Source organism: Nycticebus coucang, chromosome 4 (assembly GCF_027406575.1).
Source record: "Nycticebus coucang isolate mNycCou1 chromosome 4, mNycCou1.pri, whole genome shotgun sequence".
Taxonomy (NCBI): Eukaryota; Metazoa; Chordata; class Mammalia; order Primates; family Lorisidae; genus Nycticebus; species Nycticebus coucang.
In genome coordinates, this window is record NC_069783.1 from 45896913 (window position 1) to 45923102 (window position 26190).

Genomic DNA, 26190 nt, shown 5'->3' on the forward strand with positions numbered 1-26190 from the left:
TCTGATCATGAAGGGATGCTGGATATTGTCAAAAGGTTTTTCTGCATCAATTGAGAGAATCACATGGTCTTTATTTTTTAATTTGTTTATGTGCTGAATTACATTTATAGATTTACATATATTGAACCAGCCTTGAGAGCCTGGGATAAATCCCACTTGGTCATGGTGTATAATTTTTTTGGTTTGTTGTTGGATTCTGTTTGTTAGGATCTTATTGAGTATTTTTGCATCAATATTCATTAGTGATATTGGTCTATAATTTTCTTTTCTTGTTGGGTCTTTCCCTGGTTTAGGGATCAAGGTGATGTTTGCTTCATAGAATGTGTTGGGTAGTATTCCTTCTTTTTCTATATTTTGGAAGAAGTTTAGTAATATAGGTACTAGTTCTTCTTTAAAGGTTTGGTAGAATTCTGACGTAAAGCCATCTGGTCCTGGGCTTTTCTTTTTAGGGAGATTTTGTATAGTTGATGCTATTTCAGAACTTGATATAGACCTGTTCAACATTTCCACTTCATTCTGGCTAAGTCTTGGTAGGTGGCATACTTCCAAATATTGGTCGATTTCTTTCAGATTTTCATATTTCTGAGAGTAAAGTTTCTTGTAATATTCGTTAAGGATTTTTTGAATTTCTGAGGGGTCTGTTATTTCATCTTTACCATTTCTGATTGATGAAATTAGAGATTTTACTCTTTTTTTCCTGGTTAGGTTGGCCAAAGGTTTATCTATTTTATTGATCTTTTCAAAAAACCAACTTTGGGATTTATTGATCTGTTGTATAATTCTTTTGTTTTCAATTTCATTTAATTCTGCTCTGATTTTGGTTATTTCTTTTCTTCTGGGTTTGGGGTTGGAATGTTCTTCTTTCTCCAGTTGCTTGAGATGTCCCATTAAGTTATTAACTTCCTCTCTTTCCATTTTCTTGAGGAAGGCTTACAGTGCTATAAATTTCCCTCTTAGGACTGCCTTTGCAGTATCCCAGAGGTTCTGATAATTCATGTCTTCTTTGTTGTTTTGTTCCAAAAATTTGGTGATTTCCTTCTTAATCTCGTCTATAACCCTTCTATCCTTCAGCATAAGGTTATTTAGCTTCCATGTTCTTGTATGGGTATGCAGATTCCTGTTGTTATTGAGTTCAACGTTTATTTCATGATGGTCTGAGAAGATGCAAGGAATAATTTCTATTTTTTTTTTTAAATTTGCTGAGGTTAGATTTGTGGCCTAGGATGTGGTCTATTTTGGAGTATGTTCCGTGGGCTGATGAGAAGAATGTATATTCAGTTTTGTTGGGATGAAATGTTCTGTACATGTCTGTTAAGTCCAGATGTTGAATGATTAAGTTTAGATCTAAGATTTCTTTGCTTAGCTTCTTTTTGGAGGATCTATCCAGCACTGCTAAAGGGGTGTTAAAATCTCCATCTACTATGGAACTGGAGGAAATAGAGTTCTCATGTCTGTTAAAGTTTCTCTTATAAATTGAGGTGCGTTCTGGTTGGGTGCATAAATATTAATAATTGAAATCTCATCATATTGAGTATTACCTTTAAGAAATATGAAGTGTCCATTTTTATCCTTCCTTATTTTGGTTGGTTAATACCTATTGCATCTGCGAATAGGATTGCAACACCTGCTTTTTTCTGCTTTCCATTTGCCTGGAGTATAGATGACCAACCCTTCACCTTGAGTCTGTATCTGTCTTTTAATGTAAGATGCGATTCTTGTATGCAACAGATATCTGGCTTGAGTTTTTGTATCCAGTCAGCCAACCTGTGCCTCTTTACAGGACAGTTTAAACCATTCACATTAATTGAGAATATTGATAAGCCTTTCAAGAGTCTGGTGAACATTTTTAATCCTTTTGCAACTGTGGAAGTTGGAATTTGATCAAAATTTTCTGGGTGGGTTTACTTTTGTGGTGAAGTATTATGCTGGTCTTTGTGGAGGATAGGTCTGAGAATATCCTGGAGAGCTGGTTTAGTTGTGGCAAATTTCTTCAATATGTAAATGTCATTAAAGTATTTAATTTCTCCGTCATAAATCAAACTCAGTTTAGTTGGGTACAGGATCCTGGGTTGAAAGTTATTTTGTTTTAGGAGATTAAAAGTCCATAACTATCCTCTTCTAGCTTGAAAGGTTTTGGCAGAGAGATCTGCCGTTATTCTAATATTCTTCCCCTTGTAAGTGATGGTTTTCTTTCGTCTGGCTGCTTTCAGAATTTTCTCCTTCATATTAACTGTAGTGAAATTGATTATGATGTGTTTGGGGGATATCTTATTTGGGTTAAGTCGTGCTGGAGTTCTGAAACTGTCTGCTATCTGAAATTCAGAATCTCTTAGCATGTGTGGAAAGTTCTCCTTCATAATCTCATGGAGAAGAGACTCTGTGCCTTGTGAAGCCACTTCATCACTTTTGGGGATCCCTATAAGATGAATATTGGTTTTCTTTGAATTATCCCAGAGCTCTCTGAGAGAGTGATCTGTTTTTGCCCTCCATTTCTCTTCCTCTCTGAGAGTTTGGGAGCATTGGAAAGCTTTGTCTTCAGTGCCAGAAATCCTTTCTTTTGCTTGCTCCATTCTGTTACTGAGGGATTCTACTGTGTTTCTCAGATCTTTGAGGGCTGCAACTTCTTGTCTCAATGTGTCAAAATCTTTGGTCATTTGGTCTTTGAATTCATTGAATTTTTGAGACATCTTTTGGGTTACTGCTTGGAATTCTAATTCTATTTTATTTGCTATCCAGATTCTGAATTTGATTTCTGACATCTCAGCTATTTGTGCATGGGATCTTGTGCTGTGTCTGCCCCATTGTTCCTTGGGGGAGTTGATATACTCTGATTATTAATATTGCCAGAGTTTTTCCTTTGATTTCGCCTCATGATTGTTTTTCACCTTTGCCTCTGGCCATCCTCAGAGTTGGGGTGGTGTCTCTCTGAGATTAGATCACTCTATTGTTGCTGGATCTTTGTAGGGAGTGACCCTGTGTATCTCTTCTGGGGCTGCCCCAGCCAGGGAGTTCTGGTGTGGGAGCAGCTCCGGAATGTGACACCCCCCCATCCAGGACAGGGCTGTAGGTGGTGCACACGGTTCTGGGGGTGCCTGGTGCCCAGTGACTTTGGCACAGAGGGCCCAAGGCTCCAGCAGTCTCTGGCCAGGAGAAGGACTCCGGAGGGCATGCAGCTACCAGAGTCCCTGGCCAGACGAGTGGGTGGTGTGGAGGCAGGGAGGGTACAGGAGGGAGGACACGGGGTTGCGCAGCTTTCGGAGTTCCAGGTCAGGGTGTGGGAAGGCCCAGTGGGTGGGGGAGCAGGTCCTGGCGCAGCTCTTACTGAGGTCCGGGAGGGTCCCGGCGCGGCTCTTACCGGGGTCTGGGAGGGTGCGGATCGCGGGTTGCCGCGCGGCTTTTACCCGTGTCCTGGAGGCTGCCCATCGCCGGTCCTGGAGCAGCTCTTCCGGAGGTCCCGGAGGGTGCCGATCTCGGGTCCCGGTGCAATATTACAGCATTTTTCTATGAATTAGTTTACTACTTATTTTCTCATCTGCTAGTTGTAGGTGCTTAATGCTTGCCTATTTAATAGCCTTGATGTTTTTCTTTTTTTTTTTTTTTTTTGTAGAGACAGAGTTTCACTTTATGGCCATTGGTAGAGTGCCGTGGCCTCACACAGCTCACAGCAACCTCCAACTCCTGGGCTTAAGCGATTCTCTTGCCTCAGCCTCCCAAGTAGCTGGGACTACAGGTGCCCACCACAACGCCCAGCTATTTTTTTGGTTGCAGTTTGGCCGGGGCCGGGTTTGAACCCGCCACCCTCGGTATATGGGGCCGGCGCCTTACTGACTGAGCCACAGGCGCCGCCCCTACCTTGATGTTTTTCTTATGCCAGCAAATGAGTGCCTTTATAAAAAGAAAATGATTATGTTTTGTGAAGCTATTTTTACAAATCTTTCATCTTTTAAAAGTCACATTTATATAAAAATTTAAATTTTAACATAGAAATGCTCCTAGTTTGTTTTATATTGAGGAAGTTATTTGATAAATATTTTATTCTCTTTTTTCCTAGCTTTCTATAATTTGATTTTAATTACTATTCCTTCTCTAGGCCCCTTTTTGGTGTGTGAAAGTGTGCTCTAAGTAATCAGGAGTAATTATTTTTTCCTGTTGAGACAGGGTCATACTATGTTGGTCAGACTGGTCTTGAACTCCTGGCCTCAAGCAAGCTTTCTGCCTTGGCCTCCCTAGGAGCAATTTATCTCAACCTCATTTGTTAAATTTTTTTTGTCATCCAGTTTTAGAAAACTGACTGTTATTGTATTAAGAGTATATAATATACAAATATATTATTTGCCTATTTAGTAGTTTTTAATGCCTTATAAGGATAGATTTTACTTTTAAATAATGCTCTTTTTAGTTTTAATTATTTTATTTTTGTTTAACTTTAATTGTTTTCTTTCAAAAAGGATTTCTATTGAATAGTCACTAGGAATGAATAGCTCTTAATATATTTATGCCTCTTCCTTTAAGTCTTTTTTTTTTTTTTTTTGAGACAAGAGTCTCACTATGTTGCCCTGGGTTGAATGCTGTAGCGTCACAGCTCTCAGCAACCTCAAACTCTTGGGCTTAAGCAATTCGAATCCACCAGCTCCAGTGTATGTGGCTTGTGCCCTAACCACTGAGCTATAGGCACTGAGCTTTTTTTATCAATTCTTTGATATCCATTAGGCAGTTATCTTTACAAAGGCCCTATTGTATAATCAAGATTTTGTTTCTGACTATGAGGCCTGTTTTTCTTTTCTCTTTTCTTTCTTTCTTTTTTTTTTAAGTCTTACTTTTGCCCTTGGTAGAGTGCAATAGCGTTACAGCTCATAGCAACCTCCAAGCTCTTGGGCTTAGGCGATTCTCTTGCCTCAGCCTCCCAAGTAGCTGGAACTACAGGTGCCTGCCACAATGCCCAGCTATTTTTTGTTGCAGTTTGGCCAGGGCTGGGTTCAAACCCTGCGGCCAGCACCCTATTCACTGAGCCCTAGGCACCACCCAGTGAGATGTTTTTCATTATAGTTTCTTGCTGTTTATTACTGGTAAGACGTTACTGAAACGGGGAACATAAAAGGTATGTTTTTAAAGTTGTGAGATTTTAGCTGGGTGCGGTGGGTCATGCCTGTGATCCCAGCACTTGGGAGACTGAGGCAGGTGGAAATCATCTGAGCTCACAGGTTCAAGACCAACCTGAGCCAAAGCAAGACCTCGTCTCTAAAAATAGCCAGACGTTATGGCAGGCGCCTCTAGTCCCAACTACTTGGGAGGCTAAGACAAGAGAATCCCAGGACTTTGAGGTTGCTGTGAGCTATGATGCCAAGGGTGACAAAGTGAGACTCTGTCTCAAAAAAAAGTTATGAGATTTTGATGAAGTGTTTGTTTTGGTTTTTAGAGCTAACTTAGATTCCTCAGATGGATCCTTGGTTTGGGCATAACCACACATTCTATTATAGATTTTGTTTGTTTGTTTGTTTGTGGTTTTTTTTTTTTTTGCAGTTTCTGGCCGGGGCCGGGTTTGAACCCGCCACTTCCGGTATATGGGGCCGGCGCCCTACTCCTTTGAGCCACAGGCGCCTCCCTATTATAGGTTTTGAACATTGACTCTTCCTCAGAGATGTTTAGGGAAAATGTTTCAAATATTGTTTAGGAAAAAATATAAAAATCTATAATACTATTAGGGCCGTATGCATCATTAGCCCTGAATCTGTTACATATGAATAACTTTATTTTATAATTTTTACATCTGGAGCTCTCAGCTCCTAACATTCAGAACGGTATATCTCTTAATAAATAGAAACTTAATAGTTGTGACTGAGTAACTTACTGATAGCAAATCATTTAACTTAAAACATTAGTGATAAAATGTTAGAAGAAAATATTTGTTTTTATGATTTATATCTTTTTATGTCATTTATACAATTTAGCTACTCTTTGTTCTGATTATAGGTAGAAAACCATGAATTCCTTGTGAAACCTTCATTTGATCCTAATCTGAGTGAATTAAGAGAAATAATGAATGACTTGGAAAAGAAGATGCAGTCAACATTAATAAGTGCTGCCAGAGATCTTGGTAAGAATGGGTCATTAGAGATTAGAATAATTCTTCTGTCTATACAGTATCGACACTGGTGCCAGAATTTTACTAATTATCCATCCAGAAGATGACTTGATGTTCTTGCAAAACAGAAATTCCCCAACAGGCCCTTGCATGATGTCTTTTAAATAAGATCTATTTTAAATGTCACCTCCATTGTAAGTCTGATTCTCCTAGGAAAAGTTCATTGATTTGGTTTTGGAGTTTCTAACCATTTCCTTAATATCAACATTTTATAATTTGTCTTCTTTACTAGATTATTAATTCCCTAAGGGTTCATTTTTTAATTCTAGATTTTTAACTTTTTTTTTTTAATATGTTTGTCAAATGAATAAAATAATTCTAGAATGTTACAACTAGAAAATCTCTTGGAACAGTAATACTTAACCTTTTAGATAATCTGATTAAAGTCATGGATCCTCTTCCCAGAAGTATCCCCATAGCTAAATATACAAAAAAAAATGCAGATAGTTTCCCTAGAGAATCCAAATATGGACTAGATCTCAGATTAAGAACTTTTGCCTTAAAGCTATTGAAGTCCACCTCACTCATTTCATAGCTCAGCATACTGAATGTTTAAGTATTTGGAGTTAAAAGTTACTGTATATTTTCTTAATAATTCAAAATTTCTGGCTTGGCGCCTGTAGCTCAGCAGCTAGGGCACCGGTCACATACACCAGGGCTGGTGGGTTCGAATCCAGCCCAGGCCTGCCAAACAACAATGACAACTACAACAACAACAAAAAATAGCCAAGCATTTCTGTGGGCACCTATAGTCCCAGCTACTTGGGAGGCTGAGGCAAGAGAATTGCTTAAGCCTAAGAGTTTGAGGTTACTGTGAGTTGTGACGCCATGGCACTCCACTGAGGGCAACATACTCTGTCTCAAAAAATAAATAAATAAAAGTACTGACAGGTTTTTATGTTTCACCGTATGTTAATTTGGGTAGAAATTTTTCTACTGATACTTGTTTTATGAAGAAATAATTCTATTAAGAGTACTGTACATTAAATAATGCCTATTATTGGTCTATGTCATTGAATGCTAATGAGAAAATTAATGACAAACATTTGTGTTTACAGTTTAAATTAATTCCATTTTAGGATTAAATAAGTTTGTTTTATAAAAGAACAAACTTTATAAGAACAAACTTTTTTATAAGCAACAGAAACAGTACTCAAATTGAGAAAGAAACATTGTAAGAGGCAACTTTGTGACGCTTTTTACAAGTTTCTAGTTTTCAGCATGTTTTATAAAATTAATAGGTTGGATTCTGTGCTTGATTTCTAAGTTTCTTTACACTTTAAGGATATGAGGCTGATTTTAGATTTATGATTTTCATGGTAACCTAAATATGCAAGTGTTACATATAGTATTTATTCTGTGAATACCATTGTCTTTCATGTTTATTAACAAGGTTGCTAATGTTAACAATACACTAAAACTGCAACATGTACCTTGTGAAAATGGTCATTTGGCCAGATGTATAATCCCAGCACTTTGGGAGGCAAAGGCAAGAGCATCACTTGAAGCTGGAATTCAAGACCAGGCTGGGCAACATGGCAAAACCCTGTCTCAGGAAGAAAGGGGGAAGGGAAGGAGGGAAGGAAGGAACTTTCGTTTGATTGATCATCAATTGATTGCAGTCTTTCATTGTAGAACTCCCCTTTCCCTTTGAATGTTTTAAGAAATTCTGTTGTTCATTGGACAGATTTTATTTCTGCATGGGTCTCAACGGTCCCTTTCCTCACTGGTCATTGAGATCTGTATTTTATTTTCATAACAATAACATTTTATTATTTTTAATTATCTCTTCTGGTTTGTGGTCTGAAGATCACATGGATGAATGAAATTATGACGAGAGGAATAAAATAAAAATTCAAAAACATTGGTTGTGGCTGGGCGTGGCAACTCATGCCTGTAATCCTAGCAATCTGGGAAGCTGAGGTGAGTGAATTGCTTGAGCTCAGGAGTTTAAGACCAGCCTGAGCAAGAGTGAGACCCCATCCATCTCTACTAAAAATATAAAAAAACTAGCTGGGCATTGTGGTGAACCCCTGTACTTCTAGCTACTTGGGAGGCTGAGGTAGGAGGGTCGAATTGAACCCAAGATTTTGAGGTTGCTGTGAGCTAGCAGAGGCCACGGCACTCTAGCCTGGGGCAACAGAATGAGACTCAGTCTTAAGAAATTAAATTCTTAGTTGTGTAAAAGTCTAGAGGATCAGTCACATTGTTTGCTTTGCAAAGTGTCCTAAACTTAACAGAAAATATATGTACTAATTTTCTTAGACTTTCATTTTCAGAGTCTCAAGTTTTTGTTTGGAAATTGTATTTGTTCACTTTAATTATGCTCTGTATTATCAGTTCCAAAGAAGTGCTTTGATTAAAGAAAAAATCCTTATGCATAACTTCTCGGGGATCAGGCTGTGCCATTCTCATCTATGCACAACATCTAGGACAGTGTATTGCCCAGTGCTGTGGCTCTGTAGCTTTGGATGGGCTTACCCGGAAAGCAGCTTCTATGTCAGAAGCAGACATTCATAAGGGAGTTTAAGGATTTTATAGATATCCTTAATTCATGTAGTTTTCAAGTGAAGTAGTGTTTCAGTCTTTTCCAGTTAGGTAATACTAATAATTTCTAGTATGACGTCATGTAATAAAAGTATTTTTTCCAATATCTAGATTTATTAAAGAGTTACAGTGAAAAATGTCTATAGGTATTTATGACATGCTTTTTCTTTTCTTTCTGGTTATGAAGGCTTGGAACCTGGCAAACAGATTAAACTGGATTCCAGTGCGCAGTTTGGATATTACTTTCGTGTGACCTGTAAGGAAGAAAAAGTCCTTCGTAACAATAAAAACTTTAGTACGGTAGACATCCAGAAGAACGGTGTTAAATTTACCAACAGGTTTGCAAGTCCGTGTTTTTAAGCCTTTAGTGGTTCCGTGGATTTTCTGATGTAATGTGAATGTTGTGTGATAAGGGAGTTTTACCTTATTCATTATTCATTAATATAGGCATCAGGTAAAATACAAGCTTTCTTTTCTTCCAAGTAGCTATTCAGGTGTCTCAGCATCATTTGGTAAATAATCCATTTTTCCACATTGACTGAAGTGGTCCTTTGGGTCTGTTTCAAAGACGGCTCTTCCCCTTTTGTCTCACCATTATATCATCAATACAAAATAAACTATGTTACTTACATCATGTTTCCGTATCTAGAATAGCTAGTTTCACTTCATGTCTCTGCTTTAGTTTTTTTTAAGAAATCTGTCATTGGTCAAGCCAAAAAATTATTTTACCAGTCTCAATGAGGACTTCCACTAGATTATAGCTTTTAAAAGTCATAATATTTCATGTTGAAAAAAATCATATCAGTATTTTCTGCCTTTTCAGGAAGTTTCTGAAAGAAGTTATTTAATAGGCAAAGAAAGATTATTAAGAAATTTTCTGTAGCTTATGAGAAGGCATTTATTCTTTCTCCTTCTGTTTTGTTCTAAAACCTGTGGCCTTCCTTACTCCCACTCATCCTAAATATTCCCAGTATTTTATAGGCAGCTTACATATATATATATATATATATATATACACACATATATGATCCTCTTTATTCCATGTATTTAACAAGTATTTTGCATGTCTGTTATATTCAGACATTATTCTATGTACTTAGCCACCCCAATAAAGAAAATAATCTGTTTTAGTTTGTTACTCGTAACAACTTTCTGAAGTCAACAGGGCAGGTGTATCCCTCTCATTTTACAGACAGAAGCCGAGGCGTCAGTCCTCCTGGCTTTAACAGCTAGTAGCAATGGATACTCAGATCTAGATGTTCTGTTGCCAAATATAGTTGTGTTGTTTTTTCAGCACACTAGTTCAAGAAATGTAGGTATTTAAGCTTAGATAAGACAACTTTGGGGTGTTGTAATCATCTTCAAAATGCCCACGGAGGCCAGGTGCCGGGTCTCATGCCTGTAATCTCTGGGAGGCAGAGGCTGGTGAATCCTCTGAGCTCAGGAATTCTAGACCAACCTGAGCAAGAGTGAAATCCCATCTCTACTAAAAAAAGAAAAACTAGCTGGGCACTGTGATGGGCCCCTATAGTCCCAGCACTTTGGAGGCTGAGGCAAGAGGTTGGTTTTGAGCCCAAGAGTTTGAGGTTGCTGTGAGTTATGACAATGCCCTAGGGTGACTGAGTGAGAGGCTGTTTCAAAAACAAAACAAAACAAAGCAAAAAACACCTCATGGGTATATATAAAAGAGATTAGACTAAATGGCCACATAGTTTCAAAAGTGAAAAATTCATTCATAGGTTGTGACCTCCACCTTTGCTTTGGTGTCTTACAGCTCTTGTCCTTTCTCACACGGACTGATCTCACAAATCTTTGCCTCTTGTTTTTCTTTAATTCTTCCCACTTCCTATTTTATGTAGACTTTTGTGTTGCTCCTTGCCTGTGTTACTGTTCTTGAGCTATGCATGTCTACTGTGCCATTGACTGGTTTGGGGTTCACAGTTGCCTTGGTGAACTGATTTCCTCCCACGTCTAAGAATTAGTTCTCCTTCTTTCCTTTCTCCTCTATGTCCCATCTTTTTATTCTTAATTTCATTTCCTTCTTTGATGCCAAGGAATATTTTTTCCTCATTTTATTTATTTATTTATGAGACAGAGCCTCAAGCTGTCACTCTGGTTAGAGTGCTGTGGCATCACAGCTCACAGCAACCTCCAACTCCTGGGCTCAAGTGGTTCTCCTGCCTCCGCCTCCCAAGTAGCTGGGACTACAGGCGCCTGCCACAACGCCTGGCATTTTTTTTGGTTGCAGCCGTCATTGTTGTTTGGCGGACCTGGGCTGGATTTGAACCTGCCAGGTCAGGTGTATGTGGCTGGCACCTTAGCAACTTGAGCCATGGGCGCTGAGCCTCCTCATTTTATTTTTATCTGCCTTCAATTTTTTTTTTTTGGGGGGGGGGGACAGAATCTCACTTTGTCACCCCCAGTACAGTGCTGTGGCATCACAGCTCACAGCAACCTCAAACTCTTGGGCTCAAGTGATTCTCTTGCCTTAGCCTCCTGAGTAGCTGGGACTACAGGTGCCTGCCACAACGCCTGGCTATTTTTTTGTTGTAGTTGTCGTTGTTTGGCAGCCCCAGGCCAGGTTTGAACCCACCAGTCCCAGTGTATGTGGCTGGTGCCCTAGCCGCTGAGCTACAAGTGCTGAGCCTGCCTTCAATATACATTTTTTTTTTTTTGTAGAGACAGAGTTTTACTTTATTGCCCTCGGTAGAGTGCCATGGCGTCACACAGCTCACAGCAACCTCCAACTCCTGGGCTTAGGCAATTCTCTTGCCTCAGCCTCCCGAGTAGCTGGGACTACAGGCGCCCGCCACAATGCCTGGCTATTTTTTTTGTTGCAGTTTGGCCAGGGCTGGGTTTGAACCCGCCACCCTCGGTATATGGGGCCGGCGCCCTGCTCACTGAGCCACAGGCACCGCCCTGCCTTCAATATTTTTATATTTCAACTTGTAATTCATTTTCTCATCAAGTTGTTCAGTAAGATTTAGTTTTTAAAACATTTTCCTCATTTTGAAAACTAGTTAAGCTATAGTAATGAGAAATAGCATCTGTGTGTGTGTTTTAAAAGAGGCGGTGGCCTCTATTCTAAATTAGTATTCCAATCAAATATTTTATAAAAGGGCACATATCAGAATTTTACTCAAGGGAATAATAGTTATAGCAAGAATTGTGCTAATGTGTTTATTCCAAACAGCATTAAAGAACATTAATAGACTGAATTGCAGGCACATTTACCCCTGATGAGTTGCCCATTTTCCACTTAATGTTTCCATTTTATTATTTTGATGCTTCATAGGATAGATACTCTGGATATGTTTATGTAGTACACATTACTTCTAGTAGATGTTTTAATATTTTTAACAATTCCATTATCTTGATTTGCAGTAAATTGACTTCTCTCAATGAAGAATATACCAAAAATAAAACTGAGTATGAAGAAGCCCAGGATGCCATCGTTAAAGAAATTGTCAATATTTCTTCAGGTAAATTTAATGGAACCTACATGTTTAATGTTCTGAATGTGACCTGGTTTTGGTAATAGAAAAATCATCAGGATATTTGAAGAATGTTTATGTGTTGTTTTTTCTTCTTAAGCCATTACATACTGTACTTCAGTATGTTAGATTCCCTGTAAAATAAGGCATGCTGTATTATAATAGGAAATGTAATTGGAAATTACTCCTGTACATATAATAATAAGATAGTGCAGGCCAAGGAATGGGAATACCCTAAAGAACAAAAATCTGCAGAAAAGCATATCCACCAAGGTTGGCAGGTTCAAAACCGGCCTCAGTCAGCTAAATAACGACAACTGCAACAAAAAATAGCCAGGCTTTGTGGCAGGCACCTGTAGTCCCAGCTACTTGGGAGGCCGAGGTAAGAGAATCGCTTAAGCCTAAGAGTTTGAGGTTGCTGTGAGCTGTGACAGTACAGCACTCTACTGAGGGCGACATTATGGGACTCTGTCTCAAAAAAAAAAAAAAAGATGTTTTGGTCTTCTTTCTTACTGTGAACTTACTCTTATCAAAATGTTAAACTCTTGTGCTCCACTAATTCATCCACGTTTCTTTCTTTCCTTTTTTTATTTTTTTTCTTTATCTTCTTCTTTATTCTCCCTTCTCCTTCTTACTTTTTTAAAACAGAATCTCAGTCTGTTGCTTTAGCTAGTATGCAGTGGTGTCATAGCTCATTGCAGCCTTGCAATCTCAAACTCCTGTGCTCAAGCAATCCTCTTGCCTCAGCCTCCCACGCAGCTAAGACTAGGCAACCCCACCACACCCAGATAATTATTCTATTTTTAGTATAGATGGGGTTTTGTTCTTGCTCAGATTGGTCTTAGACTCCTGAGCTCAAGTGATCCTCCTGCCTCACCCTTCCAGAGTGCTAGGATTACAGGTGTGAGCCACCATGCCTAGCCTTAATTCTTATAGGTTTCTATTGGTACATGCTAGGGTAATGTGTTTCCTTTTCCTTTAAAAAAACTGTTAGATAGAAGAATAAATTTTAAAAGAGGAAGAGAATCATGCATACTCAACCATTCGCAGGTTAATTTTTGTTTTACAAATATTCTTTCACTTTTATAGGGAAAAGGGGAATCAATGAGTCAATTTTTTTTTTTTTGCAGTTTGATTAAACTCATTATTTTGTGTTTTTCTAAAAGTAAACATTCTTCCCTTGAATGTTCTATGAAGTTTTTGACATAATTGATATGAGTGTGATAGTCCACAAGACCAACCCATCCAACCTGTTAACATTTAGAATCTATAAAATGTAACTATTGCTAGTAGTCTTTACCTGTTTTGTTATTCATGAGTCAGGCAGTGCCTTTTTAACATACAAAATAGCTTTTTGGTTTTAATACTCACATGTAGTAAAATCTGTTTTTTGTTGTTTTTTTGATTTTGTTTTTTTGAAACATAGTCTCATCCTGTCACCCTGGGTAGAATGCTGTGGCATCATAGCTCACAGGAAATTCAAACTCAGGCTCCAGCAATCCTCTTGCCTTAGCCTCCCGAGTAGCTGGGACTCTAGGCTCCTGCCATAATGCCTGGCTAGATTTTTCAATTTTTAGTAGAAATGGGGTCTCACTCTTGCTTAGGATGCTCTTGAACTCCGGAGCTGAAGCAATTCATCTGTGTCAGCCTCCCGGAGTTCTAGGATTACAGGTGTGAGCTACTGCACCTGGCCTGCAGTAAAATCTTAACAATATTTATGTGATGGTTAAAAGATCTAAATTTATACTGAAATCCTCTGCACGTGAGGAGGTGGTACAAATGTTTTTGTTACATGGATAGCTTTTATAATTTCATTTTATGGCTGAGTAGTACTCTTTGGTGTGTCTATGTTTATGGAAGGAATGAGGCCTATCTATACAGTAGTACCTCAGTTAAGTTGACCACCCAAGGGACTGTAACAAACCAGTCAATATATGGAGGTGGTCAACATAAGGAACTAGGCCTACTGTATTGATAGGTACATGTGGTGCATGTCTAGTCTGACGAAAATTAGGTTAAAGTGAGATAGTCCGTGTAGGGAGGTGATCAACTATGGAGGTTCTAGCGTGTATGTGTGTGTGTATACTCACACGCACCACATTTTGTCTTCATTTGATTCTTAAAATGTGGGAAAAGGATGTGCCTTAAAATTGAGTATGTGCCTTGGATATTACTACACTCTGCTTCTTTTACCTTATCAATATATTATTATTATTTTTTTTTTTGTAGAGACAAGAGTCTCACTGTACCGCCCTCGGGTAGAGTGCCGTGGCGTCACACGGCTCACAGCAACCTCTTAACTCTTGGGCTTACGCGATTCTCTTGCCTCAGCCTCCAGAGCAGCTGGGACTACAGGCGCCTGCCACAATGCCCGGCTATTTTTTGGTTGCAGTTTGGCCGGGTTTGGGTTTGAACCCGCCACCCTCGGCATATGGGGCTGGCGCCCTACTCACTGAGCCACAGGCGCCGCCCATCAATATATTATTGAAAGCTTCTCCTTGTTAGACAGAGTCTCACTTTATGGCCCTCGGTAGAGTGCCGTGGCCTCACACAGCTCACAGCAACCTCCAACTCCTGGGCCTAAGTGATTCTCTTGCCTCAGCCTCCCAAGTAGCTGGGACTACAGGCGCCCGCCACAACGCCCGGCTATCTACCTCATTTCTTTATAAACAATTGCATAGTTTTATATTTCGCCTGGTAAAGGAAGACATTACATTACACTCTAATTTTGAAATCTGTTCACAATGAGGACATAGCAACACATTTTTTTTTTTATAGAGACAGAGTCTCACTGTACCGCCCTTGGGTAGAGTGCCGTGGAGTCACATGGCTCACAGCAACCTCTAACTCTTGGGCTTATGCGATTCTCTTGCCTCAGCCTCCCGAGCAGCTGGGACTACAGGAGCCCACCACAATGCCCGGCTATTTTTTTTGCAGTTTGGCCGGGGGTAGGTTTGAACCCGCCACCCTCGGCATATGGGGCCGGTGCCCTACTCACTGAGCCACAGGCGCCGCCAGCAACACATTTTTAACCCTATGTTTAGTTTTAAATATTCCTTTCCAGTTTTGTTACAGCTAACTTTTGTTTACTTTTTAAAAATATATAAATTAGGAAGTGAATTTTGAATTCCAAAATGGGGGGATTAATTTATTCTTATAGCTTCTATTTGTAGATAGAAATATTGAGTATTCCTCTGTACATTCTCTGTTTTTATTTTTATGCAGGCTATGTAGAACCAATGCAAACGCTCAATGATGTGTTAGCGCAGCTAGATGCTATTGTCAGCTTTGCTCATGCATCAAATGGAGCACCTGTTCCATATGTACGACCAGTCATTTTGGAGAAAGGACAAAGGAGAATTATATTGAAAGCATCCAGACATCCTTGTGTTGAGGTTCAAGATGAAGTTGCATTTATTCCTAATGATATATACTTTGAAAAAGATAAACAGATGTTCCACATCATTACTGGTAAATAACTTAGTTTATGGACTTGGAGGGAGATAATAACATTTTCCTTTTTTTATGTTGGAGTAGAAATATATTGAAAACTGACCAAGAAAATCCCAGTCCTTGATATTAAAATAAGAACATGTTATTCATACTTGTTAGTCATATATTCACATTTGGATTAGAAGGAAGATTTGGAAGGTCGGATATAACGTTATGAGAGAATATTGTATTCACATAAAACTTCTGTTCCTTGAGTTCAAAGCTTTTTTTTTTTTTTTTTTTTTTGAGACAGAGTCTCACTTTGTCGCCCTTGGTAGAGTGCTGTGGTATCATACCTTACAGCAACCTCAAACTTCCAGGCTCAAGCGATTCTCTTACTTCAGCCTCCCAAGTAGCTAGGACTACAATGCCCAGCTATTTTTAGAGACAGGGTCTCGCTCTTGCTCACGCTAGTCTTGAACCTGTGAGCTCACACAATCCACCTGCCTTGGCCTCCGAGAGTGCTAAGATTACAGGCATGAACGACTGCACCCGGCCCCAGTTCAAAGCATTTAAAAAAGAACATCCCTTCAACTTCAAATCTTACTTTTGAGCCAGTCATTTTAATAGTACAGTCACTGACAGTCAGGTAGAATGGCTACTGGAGGACCTCAGCTTGGGGTAGCAATTATTTTAAAACATGGTACAATATTCATGTGAAATTTGAAGAAAGTAGCCTTACATGTAGACTAATGTAGCATGTCTCACCTAAGAGGGGTTTTTCGTTTTTGTTTTTCTTTTGGAGACAGTCTCATTCCATCACCCTGGGTAGAGTGTCATGGCATCGTCATAGCTCACAGCAACCTCAAATTCTTGGCCTCAAGCAATCTTCTTGCCTCAACCTCCTGAGTACCTGGGACTACAGGCGAGCATTACTATGCCCAGTTAGTTTTTCTATTTTAATAGAGACAGGGTCTTTCTCTTAAGGATCAGCTGTTCTCTAACGTCTGAGCTCAAGCAGTCCACCCACCTCAGCCTCCTAGGATGCTAGGAATCAGCTGAGGTATTTAGAGAGATCTTAACCAGATTCTGGAAAACAAAAAGGGAAGTAGAAGTCTTTGGAGAAGTATGTTTTTAGAAAGTTAGTGATTATATTGTATTTCCCAAAGGTATTGATACAATCTAACCCCAACTAATAAAGTGCACATTTTCCCAAGAAAAGGGTCGTGTCTTAGGGCTTTAGTGATTTGAAGGATTTGACCATACTGATTGATTCACTAGTGACCCCACTTACTAATGAGTAACGCTGTTGAATTAAACAATTAGGTTTGTTACTCTTCTGGAATTATCCTGCAGACAGCTCTGTGAGCCATGGAAAATGTGTGTGTGGTCTTTCTAGGCCATGGTCATATTAAAGATAAAGTGTATTTTTCATTGTTCCTCTTGATAAAAGGCCCAGTGTCAGTTTGTCTGAAGAAATAATAATGGAATCACTTCTAAAGGCAGTCATTTTTTCACGTTTTCGGGCAGCTTGTGTTCTACTTCTGTGCCACATCATTGTGACCCAGGTGAAACATCATCAATGTGCAGTTAGGCCTAACAGTCCATTTATTAGTAGCAGAAAGAAATTAAAAATCTTCCTTATTGATATAATTTGTCTTGTAGGCCCCAATATGGGAGGTAAATCAACATATATTCGCCAGACTGGGGTGATAGTACTCATGGCCCAAATTGGGTGTTTTGTGCCGTGCGAGTCAGCAGAAGTGTCGATTGTGGACTGCATCTTGGCCCGGGTAGGGGCTGGTGACAGTCAGTTGAAAGGAGTCTCTACATTCATGGCTGAAATGCTGGAAACTGCTTCTATCCTCAGGTAGGAACATGTCCCAGTCTTCTGAAATTAGAAATGTATATCCTTGTCCTGTGAGAAATGCATTTGCAAATTTATCTATAAGACATTTGAGAACAATTATCTTAATCATTTTCCTATGTATTTATTATTATCTTAAAAGGGCAGTTGATCATAGTTGTGAAAAACTCTGATTTTTAAGTTGTCTCTTGAAGGTGTCTGGTAGTAAGACACCTTATGGATCTCTTTCACGTCCATGCTTTTGCTTGCATTGTTCACACTACCTAGAATGATCCTTCTCACGCTTTACCCACCCATGTTCTGTCCAATCTTTAAGTCCCTAATGACAGGAATTCTATTTCTCTGATGATTTTTCTGGTCACTTGAGTCTAAGATCGTGGGTGCTTCTCTAAACTCCTACTCTTTAACTTACCTCTAATTTATTAATTACTTTAGAGGCTACTGAAGTATTTAGTTTGATTTCACTTTTTAGAAGCTTTCTTGAAGACAAGGACTATGCCTTCTGTGTCTTTGGTATCTTCTAAAGCACTTTGCATATAGTAGGTCCTTAGTACATTATGTCTTGATTTAACTTTTGAGAGTTTCCATTATTTTAAGGAAGTATAAAAACAGTACAAGTGTTCTGTATAGTTATGAGGGAGCAGGTTAATATTTACAGCTTATAAAAAGGAATAAGCAAAAGATGTCAGCTGGCAATTCACAGAAAAAGAAACAACTGGTGAGCCCATGAAAGGCTATCAAATTCTCTAATTAAAAACAAGTTTCCTTCTTTATATTTGGTTAAAAGTGAGAAAAGAAATGGTAATATCTGGTATTGATAGGGCACACAGTTTACATAACCACGAGCAGAATATGTGATTGCCATGTCATCACTCCCTGGTCCCATCTTCATTTGATTTGTTTTTTTGTTTGTTTTTGTTTTTGGCCGGGGCTGAGTTTGAACCTGCCACCTCTGGTATATGGGACCGGCGCCCTACTCCGTTGAGCCACAGGCGCCACCCCTGTTTGGTTTTATTCTTTCAAAATCTTGGCTGATTTGATTGGGAGGAAATGAACAATAGCTTCTTCATTTGGAAGTTCTTTGATTACTTCTAGTGCAATTAGTAACTTTTATTCACCATTTGTCTTCCCTTCTATCCATTGTGTATGTTCATGCCCAACTTTCCGTTGAGGCATTAGTGGTTTTTATATACTTTATTTATATATTAAAATAATGTTATGTTTGTGGAATGTCTTTTCCCAATGTATTGTCTTGATGTTGTTATTTCCACTTCCACATTTAATGGGAAATTTTATGTAATTATGTGCTCAGGTCTGCAACCAAAGATTCATTAATAATCATAGATGAATTGGGAAGAGGAACTTCTACCTATGATGGATTTGGGTTAGCATGGGCTATATCGGATTACATTGCAACAAAGATTGGTGCTTTTTGCATGTTTGCAACCCATTTTCATGAACTTACTGCCTTGGCCAATCAGATACCAACCGTTAATAATCTACATGTCACAGCATTAACCACTGAAGAGACCTTAACTATGCTTTATCAGGTAAAGAAAGGTGAGTATATGTTGTTGGTGTACTGTAAATTCAAAATACGACAATGAGAAACTTGCTGCCCTTGAAATCATCCGTAATTGCCTTATTTCTTCTAAGTTAGCATGAATCATTGATTTTTTTTATAGACCACACCTCTTAATTTACAGTCTGGAGGCAAAAACATGGTACATTATCTATATTTCTGTGTCTCATATATAGGACTACTCATTCTGAAGCAGTCACAGGAAGAATAATTTGTACTCTTAAACATCACCATACAGGGTTTTTTTACTACCTCCCATGGCAGTGTATTTTCTTGTCAAATTAGATACTATATAAGTATGCTTTGAAGTTCAAAGGCTCTACCTGTTACTGTTTAATAAAATCATTATTATAATTATTTTATTGTATTTGTTGTGTTATAGAAAGGAGTTCACTCCAAGCTGGGGGGTTCCAGAATCCTAAAATTGTTGCTAGTTATTGCATGTAGAATGACTTACCTTTGGTATTTCATCGTTTCAGAAGAGTTTGTCATTTGTAGGTCTGGCACCCAAATTACTGAATTGATGAGATTAATATACTATAAGACTTTATGGGGTATTTTTTTGTTGTTTTTTTCTAGTTTTTGTTATTATTTGTTGTTTGTTTTTTTGAGGCAGAGTCTCACTCTTTCCCAGGCTAAAATGCTGTGGCGTCAGCCTCGCTCACAGCAACCTCACTCTCCTCAGTTCAAGCCATCCTCCTTCCTTGGCCTCCAGAACCATTGGAACTATAGGCACTTGTCCCAATGCTGAGCTGATTATTCTATTTTCATTATTGTTTTAAACTACAGATAATTTTAGTGAATCTGGTAATGAGCAGATTTGGTTTTGCTTTTAAATCATTGTGTTTTGTGTGCTATAGAAATGGGTGTAGGATAGTTTTTTAAAGGCCAGATGAAGTTTGAAAATAGAATTCATCCTTCCCTGTAGGTGTGGATCAATCATTTGCTTCGACTTCATTTTTGTTTGCTTCTCTTAGTTGTGCAAAGAGTCAAGCTCCAGAGTACTTGGGGTTTATAACTAGACCAAAACAATTATTTACAGTTGATAGGTAGTTGAAGCAAAAGCAGAATCTCTATAATAATTTTGCAAGCGTCACTTGTATCTTAGAAAGAATTCCTCAACTCACTTTACTTCCTGCAAATGGGGATGAAGATAAGCTACCTAGTCTATACATTTTACTAGTGACTAGGGGCAAGAATTCCATTGTCATTTGCTTGGAGTAGTTCAGAATCAGAATGAGATTACGTGAGAATGGTAGTAACTGTTCTAAGAAAAGTATTGTAAATTCTGAAATGTATTTAGATGATTTTCCTGAGTTGCAGTCCCTAGATAAGGACTGTAGGCAGATCCAGAGGATAGACTATTCACTAATAATAAATCAGTATGTTTTGAATTAAATGACACTCTTAATTAGTGGCACTTTTACACATTTCTGTCTTTTTCTTAGTACTTTAGTTTCTCCCTCATGAAATGAGAAAACCTCAGATAGTTGGTTAATTCTCCTTCATATTAAGATATTTGTCTAGGCCTTTGAGGATTATCTATCAAACTTTTCCTCTGCTATGTTAATTTTTCTTACTGCCGTTGTCAAGGATAAACTATAATACTGTGTGCCAAGTCATAATCACTTTTCATTGGAGGCGTAATTAAGATTCCTTTATCTTACTTGCTCTGAAACATTTGGCTGATGTATTTGAAGTAATCCAGAATTAGTTTCTTAATGACAAGGTAAAAAGTGTAAGTTCCATTTATGTAAATTGTTGTCTCTTCTTACCCAGTCTCCTCATACTCCCCCCAATTTCTTGTAGGTGTCTGTGATCAAAGTTTTGGGATTCATGTTGCAGAGCTTGCTAATTTCCCTAGACATGTAATAGAGTGTGCTAAACAAAAAGCCCTGGAACTTGAGGAGTTTCAGAATATTGGAGGATCACAAGGATATGATGAAATGGAACCAGCATCAAAGAAGTGCTATTTGGAAAGAGAGGTTTGTCAGTTTGTTTTTGCAGTTATTTATTGTTACTATAGTGTGGATCAGTCATTTGGATCAGTGTCCCCCCCCCCCCCTTTGTAATTCTACTGTTTACTTTTTTGATCATTTCTTACTGGCTTTCACTTATATTTCCTTCCATGGCTAAGCATACATACATGTTTCATTTTGGTTTCTGTACTATACATCTGCATGATCAAAAGATAACATTTTGAGTACCAGATTTAAAAAGTAAGAGTAAAAGAACATTAATCCAGGTTTAAAATTAGTCATCAAAAAGAGCTATAGAAGGCTCTGCACCCGTAGCACAGTGGTTATGGCGCCAGCCACATGCACCAAACATGGCTGGTTCGAGCCCAGCCTGGGCCAGCTAAACAACAATGACAACTACAACAACAACAAAAATAGCCTGGCGTTGTGGCAGGCGCCTGTAGTCCCAGCTACTTGGGAGGCTGAGACAAGAGAATTTCTTAAGCCCAAGAGTTTGAGGTTGCTGTGAGCTATTGACGCCATGGCACTCTACCCAGAGCAACACAATGAGACTCTGTCTCAAAAAGAAAAAGCTATAGACATCCATCTTTGTAAGGAATATATTGAGTCCTGTTAAATTACATATTTACTGAGGTAAGATAATGACAAAGAAATTTTAAAAACATGAGTTGTATTTTTTGCCCTCCAATAGGTTAGAATGTAGGTAGAGAGATAATAATGTAATATAGAAGAGGGGTATATGACAGATGTTTATTCAGGAAAGCTGTTTGTTGACAGATTATTTCAGTTCTCATAAGAGAAGTGGATCTTACATTCAGCTTTCTCTGAATAGGTCAAATTTTGACATTCACACAGAAAACCTACTTTTTGTTAAAATTAAAGGCTTACTAGTTCTCTTTAATGAATATAAAAGAATTTTAATTCACTGCCTTGTTCTGGCAAAATTCACTGTACATTGTGACATCTTTTTACTCATCATGGTTTTAGCGGTTTCCAGTGAATTTTTTTATAGTTTTATCTGTTGTACCTATTGTACAAAAGGGGAAATATATCATAATTTTTAAATTTTAGGTAAGGAAGGTTGTCATCCTAAATATGAAGTAGTCTTTGTGTTAGTCCCTTAATGTGTCAAAAGCTCTCTGTGATCTGGGATTAGGCAGGTTCTTTCATATAATCCCTGGTTTCTAATTAGAACAGAAGTCACATGCCTTTGATAATATTAATTATAATTATTTTGAGCCCTGTAAGGTTGGTGATAACATCCCCATGTTATGGATGAGGAATGTGGGTTAAGGAATTTGTCCAAGGGTTACATAGCAAGTAATACACCGTGCTTTTTGGAGTGGCAGTAACTGGGCAGTAAAATAAAAGGGAAGCTTTGTGTGTGTTAAATTTTCAGTGTCTGTTTATGTCTTGTAGTACTCTTTGTAAGCCTTGAGTTCTTTTTTTCTAACAGGATCAAGTTTATGTATCAATTATAAAAATGGAGGGACTGGGGAATTACTAAAGTTTTAGTTCCTTTGTCATTAGCAACTGAAAATAGATTTATAAATGTCCTTCTAATAACTTGCTCTGAAGAAATATGGCCCCTAGGGCGGCGCCTGTGGCTCAAAGGAGTAGGGCACTGGCCCCATATACTGGAGGTGGCGAGTTCAAACTGGCCCTGGCCAAAAACTGGGGGAAAAAAAAAAAGAAATATGGCCCCTAAGGGCTTTTGCTGTATGTTCTAGATAGTGTATACTTATAAAAAATGAAGTTGTTCTTCAAATATTGGGTGGTATGTTTAGACGGAAATGAAACAATTGATTGCTGTCTAATGTGACTTTTGGAAAAGATATTTTAATAACTAATGGGACATTTACATGTTTTTCAGCAAGGTGAAAAAATTATTCAGGAGTTTCTGTCCAAGGTGAAACAAGTGCCCTTTACTGAAATGTCAGAAGAAAACATCACTATCAAGTTAAAACAGCTGAAAGCCGAGGTGATAGCAAAGAATAATAGTTTTGTAAATGAAATCATTTCACGAACAAAGGTTACTACTTGAGAAAATCCCACCAATGGAATGAAGAAAATATTAATAAGCTACTGTCTGTAATACTTTTGTATTGTTTTATATTAACCCCTTTTCCATAGTATTAACTGTCAGTGCCCATGGGATATCAACTTAACAAATATTTAGTACTGCTTTTCTGAGTACGTTTCATAGACCTTTACTTTAAAAAATGAGAATTGTAACTAAGGACTGTTGAAATGGACATGGGCTATAATAAGCAATTTTATAAATAAAATCATGTAGTTTGTGGAATTTGAGATGACATTGTATTTCTTTGCAATGTGACTTCTGTACATGTTTGTTTCCAAATGGTATGGAAGAAACAGGTAGCCCAGAGACCTTGTAAAAGTAAAGGATCTTAACAAAGCTGGGGGTCACTATGGAGATCATTGCCAGAGCTTTCCCACAGTGCCCACCTGTTGACAGGAGCCAGGTTGGCTGCATACACATTAGCCAAGGAACTTACAAATCCAGAGTCCTAGTATGATCCTCTTTCCTATCTTCTAATCTCTTGCCCCTAGTCTGTAATGAGACTTAGATATCCGGATTTTAATAAAACCTTTTAGATCAGGAACCATGATTTAGTCTACTTCACTAATTTTATAAGAAAAAGATAAAGGTGTTAAGAGCTAGTGGCTGGTCTTGCACAATGTGAGGGGAAAAAGACACTCTTTTCAATAAACGCAGTGGGATGGTGGTGTATCCATATAGGAACAAATGCAATAGGACTGCTATCATATGTAACAGTCTGATTAGACTAATATCATATGTAAAAGTAAACTCCCGTGAATTTTAGACCAAATACATATAAGCCACAATTATCAGACTTCTGGGTTTACTTTTGTAGTTCTATAGAAGGTAATAAAGGAAAAGATTTTTATGTCCTAGGCTTTGGGAAAAACTTCCCAAGTCACAAAAAACATCATTCCTAAAGTTTGATATATTTAGCTATACTGAAACTAAAAGCTTTTTTTTTTTTTTTTTTTTTTTCATTAAAAGCCACCACAAAATGAGAAGACATGATACGTAATGGAAGAACATACTGGAACCACATAAAGTATCAAGGAGCTAGGTGCAGTAGTGCATGCCTGTAGTACCAGCTCCTGGACAAGGGGATCGTTGGAGTCCAGCCTAGGCAACAAAGCAAGACTGCATTTCTTTAAAAAAAAATCAAAGAATTAACATTCAGAATAACAACTCCTACAAAATCACTAAGGAAAGGGGTCACTTTAGTCTCCATATAAGTCAATAACAAAAAAGACAAGCCAATTAAGAATGAGCAAAGAATCTGAATTTTTTCTAAAGGAGATATGCACATAGACAACGAGCACCTTAAAAAGATGCAGATCAAGGAAATCCAAGTCAAAACCATAATGAGCTACCACTTCACACCGATTAAAATAGTTAAAGTCAGGTGATAAGTATTGTCAGAGGAAGTGGAGAAATTGGAACTCTGGTGCACTGCTGGGGGGTGGGGTGGGGGATGTAAAATGGTACAGCTGCTTTGGAAGTCTGGCAGTTCCTCAAACATAACAGTTACCATAGTCTCAGCAATTCCACTCCAAGATACATATTCAAGAGGAATAAAAATATATGTCCACACAAAACTTGCACACAAATGTTTATAGCAGGATTATTCATAATATCCAAAAGGTGGAAATAAATGTCTAAGTAGGTGAATGTATAAATAAAATGTGGAATATCCATCAATGGAATATTCTGTCATAAAAGGAATGAAGTGCTGATACATGGTACACCTTGGATGAACCTTATAACCATTGTGCTAAGTGAAAGAAGCTGGTAACAAAAATTTACACATTATATGGTTTCATTACATTTCCGTGAAAGTTCAGAATAGAGAAAGCTATAGAGACAAAATAGATGAGCAATTTAGGGCTGTGAGCCAGAGATTAGAGGAATTATGGAGTATAAAAGTTACAGGGTACTGTGTTTTCTCTGTGAGAGAGAAATTCTAATATTGGTGGTGGTTGTACCTGTCTGTGAATATACTAAAAACCATTGAACTGTACATAGTTGAATGAATCAGATGGTTATGGGAACTATAAACCTGTTTTTAAAAGAAGTTCAGATGCTTCACTCAAGAGGAAAGATTTCCATGCCAGGCACAGTGGCTCACGTCTGTAATCCTAGCACTCTGGGAGGCCGAGGCGGGTGGATTGCCTGAGCTCACCAGTTTGAGACCAGCCTCAGCAAGAGCAAGAAGACCCTTTCTCTAAAAATAGCCGGGTACTGTTGTGGGCGCCTGTAATCCCAGCTACTCGGGAGGCTGAGGCAAGAGAATCACTTGAACCCAAGAGTTTGAGGTTGCTGTGAGCTATGATGTTACAGCGCTCTACTGAGGATGACAAAGTGAGATTGTCTCAAAAAAGGAGGAAAGATTTCCTAAGTGGTCCATAAACATGAAAAGGTTTCAGTCACCAGTGAGATGAAAACCATGCCAGGCTATCCCCTGCTTACTCTATTGCCATTTTGACTAGCATTTCAAGAGTGCCAGTGCTGACTGTTGGTGACTGTGTAGAATAACACTGCTGGTGAGTGTATGATTATCTAGTGAAGTGGAAAATATGCACACAAGTCCAGCAGCTCTACTCTCACGTGCATGATAGAGATGCTTTTGCACATGTGTTTCAATATGTATAATAGTCCCAAATTGGAACAACCCAGCAGCGAAAATAAACTACAGCTACACAAAATAACATAGATGGAATCTTAAAACATTTAGTAAAAGGAATGACACAAAAAGGCTACACAGTTTTTCCTCATTCATATGAAGTTTAAGAACAGATGATAATTGGCCAGATGTGGTGGCTCACACCTGTAATCCCGAGGCAGGAAGATTGCTTGAGCCCAGGAGTGAGGTTGCAATGAGCTATGATGATGCTACTGCACTCAAGCCTGGCACCATGGCAAGGGTGGGGGTGGGGGGTTACGTGTTTGGGGATGTAGTCATGGTGATGACTATAAAAAAAATGGCGTAAGTCAGGAGAGTGGTTGTGGGGCATGAGGTACTGATAGAAAGGGGGCAAGCCAGGCTTCTGGAGGGCCATAGGATTCTATTTTGACCAGAATGGTT

General features: G+C 38.5%; 1 protein-coding gene across 1 annotated transcript in view; it reads left to right on the forward strand.

The window, feature by feature from the left end:
* Positions 1-23348, forward strand: part of MSH2 (mutS homolog 2) — a 96720-nt gene extending 73372 nt beyond the window's left edge. Inside the window, exons 9-16 of the mRNA XM_053586955.1 lie at positions 5971-6094; positions 8877-9027; positions 12074-12171; positions 15409-15654; positions 17281-17485; positions 18795-19042; positions 20874-21049; positions 22917-23348. Coding sequence (XP_053442930.1) covers positions 5971-6094; positions 8877-9027; positions 12074-12171; positions 15409-15654; positions 17281-17485; positions 18795-19042; positions 20874-21049; positions 22917-23087 — 1419 coding nt within the window. The 3' untranslated portion in view covers positions 23088-23348. The remainder of the gene's footprint in view (positions 1-5970; positions 6095-8876; positions 9028-12073; positions 12172-15408; positions 15655-17280; positions 17486-18794; positions 19043-20873; positions 21050-22916) is intronic.
* The last annotated feature ends 2842 nt before the right edge of the window (positions 23349-26190 follow it).